This window comes from Urocampus carinirostris, chromosome 6 (genome assembly GCF_059441175.1).
Source record: "Urocampus carinirostris isolate Australia breed hairy pipefish chromosome 6, RoL_Ucar_1.0, whole genome shotgun sequence".
Lineage (NCBI taxonomy): Eukaryota > Metazoa > Chordata > Actinopteri > Syngnathiformes > Syngnathidae > Urocampus > Urocampus carinirostris.
In genome coordinates this window covers 5,622,791-5,633,016 of record NC_142354.1, presented here as the reverse complement: position 1 = coordinate 5,633,016, position 10,226 = coordinate 5,622,791, and the positions used below count along the sequence as shown (strand labels likewise).

At 37.0% G+C, this 10,226-nt stretch overlaps 1 protein-coding gene across 2 annotated transcripts in view; it reads left to right on the top strand.

Annotated features, from left to right (window-relative positions):
* Positions 1–10,226, top strand: part of LOC148363625 (copine-1-like) — a 45,925-nt gene that overhangs the window by 19,722 nt on the left and 15,977 nt on the right. Inside the window, exons 1-2 of one of the 2 annotated variants that reach the window (XM_088337582.1) lie at positions 2,217–2,404; positions 6,402–6,530. In XM_088337582.1, the coding sequence (XP_088193708.1) occupies positions 2,375–2,404; positions 6,402–6,530 (159 nt within the window). In that variant the 5' untranslated portion in view covers positions 2,217–2,374. Of the gene's footprint in view, positions 1–2,216; positions 2,405–6,401; positions 6,531–10,226 lie in introns of those variants that run through there. The other variant, XM_088337583.1, reaches the window with a different exon arrangement.

Here is a 10,226-nt window from a genome sequence, read left to right as displayed (position 1 = left end):
ACCTCTCATTCGGGTGTGATTCCAATCACTTTTGCATACAACCTAGAAAAATAGTACATACATATTTAGTTCTCTAAAAATTTTGTCAAGATGGCCTGGAACGGTCTTTCTACGTGTTAAAAAGGAAGAAAAGTGGCCAGAATGCTTGTTGGCTGCAAGATTCCTCCCTTTAAAGTCTCATCCGCAGCTGTTATTTTGAGGCACGATTCACATTTGTCTTGATGCATGCAGTGTATTTTTAAGGTATTATGTGCAAGGTTTTATGTGCAATGCATCGCACAATTCTTGCAAATATAAATTGCCACTGGTTTGTGGAAATCTGCGTTGAACCTGTGCATTATTTGTAGACGTTGAAGTAACATACCTTTTACATTCATGTAATGTTAGAGAAAACTGGCTGAACGTAACTTATTTTGCAATACAAATAATGTTGCTGGTGCACATAAGAAAGTGGATTTTTGCACTGGATGCTTCTCGTTTTAGGTAACTATTGACCTACAGCATTACAGTACTTATCTTTTTGGCTTCACTATTTTTTTTACCCCTCGTTGTGACTGCAATGTTCAAAACATGACGAGAAGCAAGCGGGGATGTTTGGGAGTGATGTGTCGCTCACGAACAAAACGGCTAAATGAGCCGGCTCTTTGAAGGTAACGACGGCACTCTGCTCCACATCAATGAGGACGCTTCGACCTCGCTTCGAAACGCTTTCTTCTTTTTGTCTTTCACGTTTTTTTTCCTCTCCATATCTCTCGCTCCATCTTTCACATCTCCCTCTTTCTCACATTCCCCGCTCTATTTTTTCACACTATCTCTATATTTCTTTCTATCTTTATTTCTCTCTACATCTTTCTCTTGTTCTAACTTTTACTCTTTCCCTTTCTTTCATTCTTTCACTCTTTATCCCTGTCGTTCACTCTCTACCTGGCTCATCTTTCTCTTTTTCTCTTGCTCTCCTTTTCTCTCATTTTCTAGCTTGATAATTTTCTCTCTATCATTCTATAGTTATCTTTCCCACTCCATGATTATCTTTCTGTCATGCTTTCTTTCAATCGCTCTCTACATTTCTCTCTTTCTGTCTCACTAACTCTTTCTTTTTTCTATCTTAACATATTTCTCTATATTTCTCCATCTTTCTCTGTATCTTTCTATATCTCTATTTTCTCTTTCTCCATCCTTGTCTTTCTCTCTACCTTTCTCTTGCCTTATATCTTTCAATCCCCCTCTTTTTTGTCTATTTTCTTCCTTTCTCTCACTATCGTATTCGCTATCCCTATAATTCTCTCTTTCTGTCTCTCTCTCTCTGTCTCTCTCTCTCTATCTATTGGCTTTCTCTCTCAAGGTGCTCGTGATACTAAGAGTAGCATTATTTCTGTGTTATTTGCTTGGTTAGTATAAACAGTTGGAAAGTTTGAATTAGGTAAATGCTCAGTCTAATTTAAAAAAAAGGTGTTTTAATATTGTGTGGAATTGTTTTTTTTCCCCCCAATAGATAATTTATTCATATGGTGCATAATGTTTCTTTGTTATTGGTAATTGTAGCACGGCGGTGCAGTGGTTAGTGCGTGTGCGGCACAGTTCTGACGTCATGAGATCAGACCTCCTGTGTGGAGTTTACATGTTCTCCCCGTGCTTACGTGGGTTTGCTCCAGGCACTCCGGTTTCTTCCCACATTCCAAAAACATGCACGTTACGTTAATTGGCCGGTCCAAATTGCCCCTCAATGTGAATGAGTGAGCAAATTGTCCCTGTGTGCCCTGCGATTGGCTGGCAATCAGAATGTCCCCTGCCCACTGCCCGAAGATAGCTGGGATGGGCTCCAGCACTCAGGCGACCTTACTTAGGATAAGTGGTGCAGATAATGGATGGGTGGATGGATGTTGTTGGTAATATCTCATTTAAAAAATCCAAAGAGCCGTTTGGGACCCGAAATAACCAACTATTTTCAATGGGCCAAGCTGAAAGAGCCGGTTCTCCTCAAAGCCCGAATTCCATCACCCAATGTGTGGATCTTGTTTTGGCGCATTATATCCGGCTCAAATTGTGTGTTTCAAAGTAACAACAATGATATCCCCCCCCTTTCTAGGGTCTATTGGCTTTTTTCAGCATATATCGGCTATTAAATATTTTCCTGTTACCAAAAGACGTTACGTAACCATGGCTCGGTTTAGCTGTGAAACTTTTTTTCATTTTGACCGACTGAGAGTGTACTTCCTAGAGCTTTCTGTCAGGCGCTACTATCCAATCAACAGGAAGCTTCCTTTTTTGTCCAATCAGCGCGTTTCTATTTGCCCTTCGCTTCCTGTTTCAGTCCGCTCTATGCTATGGTGTAACTTTTTCACTTTTAGGCACAACCTGGCATTTTTCTTTCCAAATGCTCTCACTGATGTCAAAGTTTAATCAGGTAAAACAAGTGTGATCTGTGAGTATTTATTTTGAGCTTTTTTTTAATTTTATTTTAATCGGGTATTCCGATACATGACCTGCTCTATTATTGTTACATTTTTAACCAGAGACGGGATTAGTCTCAGTTTTAGCCTGTAGTGACAGATTTTCGGGGCCGTGTTTATTTCAAACGCATTTTCAACTTTTTTGTCGTTTTTTCATATTCGTTTCCTAATGACTTTTTTAAAATAGAAAATGGTACTTCTCATGCGATATATGAGGGGAGGTGTGTGCAGTAATCTATTGCTGTATTGCGTTTTTTATCGCTACTTCGCGGATTTCTATGGTCCACCATGTTCTACAATCTACATTCTGATTGGCAAAACATAGGAAGGTGCCTTGTATCCCATAAACCAGTGTTTTTCAACCAATGTGCCGTGAGACCTTGTCTAGCATACCACAGGAAATTGCCCAATTTTATTAATTTATTAGTTTTTTATTAGTATTTAAATAAAACAGCTTTCTGCCATTGATCACCCTGCTGTAACATTCATCCGTACCGGTAGGTGGCAGCATTTACTTTCTCTCTCTTTTTTTTTTTAAAGTAATTCTATGAACATGAGACAGAACCGGTACAAATATCTATTAACCAACAGAAAATAATGAAATAAATGTAATAAAGTAAAAATTACAATTGGAATATCTTGATAATCTCCTCAAAAAGATTGAAAAATGTTAGAATGTATTAAATCGTGTTTTGTATTACTAAAAAATAATTTTTACTCATTTTTAGTTTGTTTGCTAAAAAAGTCAAGTCATGTTTATTTGTATAGCCCTTAATCACAAAGTCTCAAAGAGATGCTCAGACCACAGATTATTGCAAACCACAGACTAATATTACACCATCCCCTGATCTAAAACCTACATGAAGGCAAGGAAAAACTCAAAAACCTCAACATGAGGAAAACCGCATGAAATATAGCAAAACTTGAAAACAGATGAAAGTTATAATACAATCACAACAAAATTATTAACCAGAATGAATAAATTGGTTTACCCCCTCACCCACGGTGACCACAAATGATGATGAAAATGTTAATGTTAACTTTACTGTACCTTATTTACACAGCCCTTAACAACAGTCCGTTCAGTGTACCAGAGTGCTTATACCTATACTTTATACTGTCATTTTGGCAACATGATAATTTAAGTAATAAAATCAACAACATGAAACTGGTACTGGCAATTCATTTTTAAACTTTTTCTACAGATTTTTTTTCATGAAAATAAGTGTGCCTTGTGCCCTGCGATTGGCTGGCAACCAGTCCAGGGTGTCCCCTGCCCACTGCCCGATGATTGCTGGGAAGGGCTCCACCATCTCCGCAACCCTACTGAGGATAAGCGGTGCAGCTGATCAGATGAGATGAGAAAGTGTGCCTTGTATCAAAAGAGGTTGAAAAACACTGCCCTTAACTTGCTCCGAAGCCACATGCGGGTCTTTGGCGCTTCCTAGTGGCTCTATGGCACTTAAGGCAAATGTTTTATGATGGAAAAATATATGGTTTCTGTTGGACAGAACTACAAGGTAATAACAGTTTTTTTCATAACGTCCTTACAATAGCGGAAACGTGTCATGTAAAGTAAATAGGATCTTGTCCTTTATCCATACATTTGTGCAATAAAAAATAAATTTAAAATAGAGTAGAGTACTGTACTTTCACCTGTCAAACAAATACTCGAGCCTGTAAATTGGGTTTGTTCGTGAGTAATTAATAGATAGATCTAACAAAGGTTTCTACTTTGCGGGTTTGGATCGTGACCCCCTGCGAAAAAACGAGGGACTTACACACTGTACTGAGTTTCCAATAGCTAATGGAGGGCGGATCGATTCAAATATTGACATTATCAACACTGAGCAAGTACTTTATTGAGATCAATACTACTGTATAGTATTAGGATCAATAATGTCCTCCTATTTTAACAATAATAATGTTTTTAGTGTGTACGACTGTACGCCATACATATACATACCTCTATATCATATCTTTCATATTCGATTGATTTTGTTTTAAATAGTATAATTTGTGTTGTAAAGTATTTTATTTGTCTTATTGACATTTTATACAGTATTTGTATTTTTGTTACAATGCTGCTTTTTCTGTTTGACTCTTGTGACTTTTGTTCAGAAATGGTTGTTGCAGTGGAAGTATTTCATTTTTTATATTGTTACAGGTCGTATTGTTCTGACTATTCGTACTTTGACTTCATTTTCCTAATATTGTGCAATAGAATGTATAGTTGTCATGTTCTCTTTGTTTTATTTGTATTTTTGTTCGATTGCTGCTTTTTTTCGGTTTCCTTCTTGACTTTGGTTCTTAAACTGTTGTCATAGAAATATATTTATCTTTTATACAGACCAAGTTTGCATTTTAGTTATTTAATAAAAATCTATCATTTTTATTGTCCAAAATATTTGTGCTATGTTTATCGTATTTATCAACTAACTCAAAGGGGAAAGGGTTGATTTATTCAATGATCATGACATTTCCAAGCAAAAAGTGTCTGATCGGTATCGATCGATGCTACTCTGTATTTACTTGGATGGAATATATACCAAAATTCACAATATCGCCCACTCCTACTACTAAGATTTCTTTGCATCTCTCAAGGAATAATGATATTGTAAAATTTTGGTCATAACTGGTTAAACAAAGCTTATTTTTGCTATTTGTCTTATCTTGCATAGAAACACTCAACATCGAGGGGTCTCAAACTTATTTTACTTGAGGTCTGGGTGAGGTTGGGCCAAATCAGGTTTTCTACAAGAAAAGCTCTGATTTAAACATTCCAAAGTCCTCAAATAGTTTTTTTGTAAAAAAAAAAAAAATCAAATGCTGCACAAAAGTTAAGAATAACAATAATATGAAGATAAATCAATGAATCAGTAATTTACATTAAAGGGGTGTGTATCATTTGATCTTTGGGTTTTGCTGTATTGTGTAGAGCAACCCAGAATGTCTGATAAAAAGCACAAGGAAGAATACAAACTTACCAAGGTTCTTCAAATAATTTTGCCCAGCCTTTCACTTGTTATTTGTTTTGGGTACCTGTAGCAGCAAGATAATAGAATAGAATATAACTTTATTGTCATTGTGACTAAATGGGTTGAACGAAATTGGACGTGGCACTCCAGTATCACATTTAACAGTGAGGATAAAAGAAAACAAAGATAAAGGAACAAAGAAGATAAGGTTATAATGTGCAATTATGTCGGCTCCCAGTAGGTGAGGCTCATGTTTTGTAAAATAAATGCACTTATTTGGACCTAGGAGTGCTGAAAAAAATTGTATTGTTTTTTTGGATAAGTTCTACACACTGTCCTTTTAGACTTCCTCATTAAGGTGGACCTCAAACTATCCCTCACGCCGCATTTGGCCCCAGCACCACAAGTTTCAGACAACTGCTCTACTGTCATCATGTTCTCTTGTTAAAGGGACAATATTTATTATTCAGTGCCCTCAAGTGGTAAAGAAATAAAATAAAAAACATTGATTTAAGAATAAGCAAAATACACGAGCTATTATGTAAGCATACCATTTTTTAGGCAGTTTAAGTAAATATTTTGCAGCTATTTGACATAATATCAGCCTCAGATAGAGGGACTTGACATCATTGTCCACCATCTTGCTGCCACAGGTAACAAAAAAAACTTGCGAAAGGCTGGGCAAAAAATGAGAAGAAAAATGAAGCGGTTTGAGTGTCTGTGGTTGGGATTCTTCCTTGTTCACTAATTTCCTCTTGCATTACAGTGACATCTCAGTGTCAAATATCACACACTGTCCCTTTTAAGCAAAAAAAGACCATATTGATTGTATCGTATTGTTTATCTGACATCAAATATGGTAAATAATTAATATGTTATTTTTTCACTCACTGTCATTGACTATTGTCCAACTAACCCCACAAAGAGTAAACCAAAACTAAAAGCCAAATTTCCTATTTGTTTTTTCCAATAGATGGCAGACTGTGTGTCTAAGGTGGAGCTGACTGTCTCCTGTACGGATCTGCTGGACAAAGACGTGGGATCAAAGTCGGATCCTTTATGTGTCCTGTTGCAGCGCACTGGAAAAGACAGCTGGACTGAGGTAAAATATTTTCATCCACTACTCAAATGAGGTGCTAACCGCTGCGGATTGGCTGATTGAAATGATGTTGAATGTTACAAAAGGAGTGATAAATATCAGAGAGATTTTATACATAGATCTTGTTAACCATATTTTCCGGGATATAAGTCGCAGTTTTTTTCATAGTTTGGCCATAGATGTGAATTATACTTGAAATTGTTAACGCATTATCACCAGGTATATCATTTCACATGCTTTTTTCACACTAGATCGCAAGAGGGCACTCTAGGCCTTTGTTGATCATTTCAACCTTGCCGTGTTTTGCTGTGTGGTTACGATTAGTCTGATGTAAGAAAACGTAGAAGCGGAAGACTGTGACACCAAGGATGAACATTTCATTGGATTTCGTGATTTCGAGTGAAAATAGTTTAGTAAGCATGTTATTCAAGCTAGAGTTAGCTAAATAATGTTACTTATTTACTAAAATTAACAGGCATGTCGATCATGTAATGTTTGTATTCCGTACGATCTTATTCAGCCCGTTGCTCTCTATTTTATTTTAAATTGCCTTTCAAGATGACATGTTTGTTTTTGGTGTTGGATTCTATCAAAACAATCTCTCCCAAAAATGCGTTTTATACTCTGGATTCACTTATAGTCCGGAAAATAAGGTAATAAGTATTACAATTACAGTTTTAAGCATGGAAGCGACACTAGCGTTCTGCAGCCAAATGTGTCGACACCAAATTCTTTGCAGCTTTTAATAAGATGTGCTTAATTTATGTTTTTGGGTGCATTTTTAAACTGTTCCGTGTTAGGTTGGATATGGAGCAATTTCTAAAATATTCACATTTGTTCCTTGTTAGCCGAAATGTTATATTACTGGTTGCATCCCTTAACCACCCAGGTTGTAGGGGCACCATTTCTTGTGAGTGTCTTGGGCCAGTACAGCCTGGTGGCGCTCATCCCTTTCCAGGCCACCATGAGTTCCCACCCGGTCTCGGACCGGGGACCTTTACGTGCTTGGCGAATGTGCTAACCACTGCATTACGTGATCTAGCATATGTCAATTTTTATAAAAAAAAGAAAATCATAGGTCGAGAAATTTATATTTAATTTACATCCCTACGTAAGTCGCCGCCATGTTAGTCTGCCATGTTGTTTGCTGTGGCATTGGTTTTCGTTCGCATTAGACAACAGTGCCATGTTGTGGTCAAATATAACACCCTAGGGCAGATGTCAAACTCAATTGCACAAGGGGCCAAAATTAAAAACACACTTAAGGTCGCGGGCCAACCAGGATAAACATTTATTGAACACACTTAAACTTAATGTTTTTGTAACATAAATATGAATAAAAACAGACAAGAATATTAAATTTAAACCCTAAATCACTTCTACAGTATCTATTATTTTGCTGTAAAGAAAAATAGCTTGTTAAATTATACAACTTAGAACATAACTTAAACAACTTAACATTAAAATAACATTCAAATTCCTTTGCTCCTCTGTCAATGTATATATTAAAAAAAAAAACTAAATATTCTAAAAGATTTTGCTCTCCTTAATATATCTCATGTCAAAAGTACAGATATGAAAATGCTACAAAACCTGGAAATATACATAAAACATGTATTTTTCAGAAATAGCAATTCTAATCATTCCGTTTTCTTTGCTCTTATGACTCTGATTTGATCATTTGCTCTGATCGCAGCCGGACACTGTAGTTCTTTGCAGTATTGTGTTTTCAGCGCGGCGAAAAGGGTATAGTATACAGGACTGTCTCAGAAAATTAGAATATTGTGATAAAGTTCTTTATTTTCTGTAATGCAATTAAAAAAACAAAAATGTCATACATTCTGGATTCATTACACATCAACTGAACTATTTCAAGCCTTTTATTATTTGAATATTGCTGATTTTGGCTTACAGCTGAAAAAAACTCAAAAATCCTATCTCAAAATATTAGAATACTTCCTCAGACCAAGTAAAAAAAATAATTTTATAACAGCAAAACTAAATCAAACATTTGAAAATGTCCATTGATGCACTCAGTACTTGGTTGGGAATCCTTTTGCACGGATTACTGCATCAATACGGCGTGGCATGGAGGCAATCAGCCTGTGGCATTGCTGAGGTGTTATTGATGCCCAGGATGCTTCGATAGCGGCCTTCAGCTCATTTGCATTTGTAGGTCTGGTGTCTTTCATCTTCTTCTTAACTATACCCCACAAATTCTCGATGGGGTTCAGGTCAGGGGAATTAGCAGGCCAATCAAGGACAGTGATGCCATGGTCAGTGCACCAGTTACTGGTGGTTTTGGCACTGTGGGCAGGTGCCAGATCATGCTGGAAAATGAAATCCTCATCTCCATAGAGCTTTTCAGCAGATGGAAGCATGTAGCTCTAAAATCTCTTGGTACACAGTTGCATTTACTCTGGACTTGATGAAACACAGTGGACCAACACCAGCAGCTGACATGGCTCCCCAAACCATTGCTGACTGTGGGAACTTCACACTGGATTTCAAGCAACTTGGATTTTGCTCCTCTCCAGCCTTTCTCCAGACTCTGGCGCCTTGACTTCCAAATGAAATGCAAAACTTGCTTTCGTCTGAAAAGAGGACTTTGGACCACTCTGCAACTGTCCAGTGCTTCTTCTCCATAGCCCAAGTCAGACGCTTCTTCCGTTGTCTTGAGTTCAGAAGTGGCTTGACCATGGGAATACGGCTATTGTAGCCCATTTTCCGGACACGTCTGTGAACTGTGGCTTTTGATACCTGGACTCCGGCTTCAGCCCACTGTCTTTGAAGCTCCCCCAAATTCTGGAAGCGGCTCTTCTTCACAATATTGTTAAGGCTGCGGTCATCTCTCTTGGTTGTGCAGCGTTTCCGGCCACATTTTTCCCTTCCAACAGACTTTTTGTGGATATGCTTTGAAACTGCACTCTGTGAACAGCCTGCTCTTTGAGAAATTTATTTTTGTGTCTTACCCTCCATCAGGAGGGTATCAATGATGGTCCTCTGGACAGCAGTCAGATCAGCAGTCTTCCCCATACTTGTGATTTAGTTTACTGAACCAAGCTGAGTGTTTTTAAGGCTCAGGAAACCCTCGCAAGGTGTTTCGAGTTAATTAGATGATTCAGGTGATTAGTTGAATAGCCTACTTGTATACTTTTTCATGATATTCTAATATTTTGAGATAGGATTTTTGAGTTTTCTTAAGCTGTAAGCCAAATTCAGCAATATTAAAACAATAAAAGGCTTGAAATAGTTCAGTTGATGTGTAATGAATCCAGAATGTATGACATTTTTGTTTTTTTAATTGCATTACAGAAAATAAAGAACTTTATCACAATATTCTAATTTTCTGAGACAGTCCTGTATATATATAGTATATATCAGGGGTCGGGAACCTTTTTTACTCAAAGAGCCATAAAAGCGAAATACATTAATTTTATTTTGGGAAAGAGCTACACCATATATTTATGAGACAAATTTACTAAATTGCTAAACCCGAGCCCCAGACAAAAACTTGGTCTTCAGCACATTTAATTTTCATGATTTGATAAAAATTATGAAAAGAGAATAATGCCAGAGCCCATATCCTAAAATCAACAAACATACCACTTTAAACTTGTCTCTTTCTTGCAATTACTCAAGATCGGTTAAACTCATTTTGACCATTTTTTTTTCATACATATTGGTTTCAAAACCAGA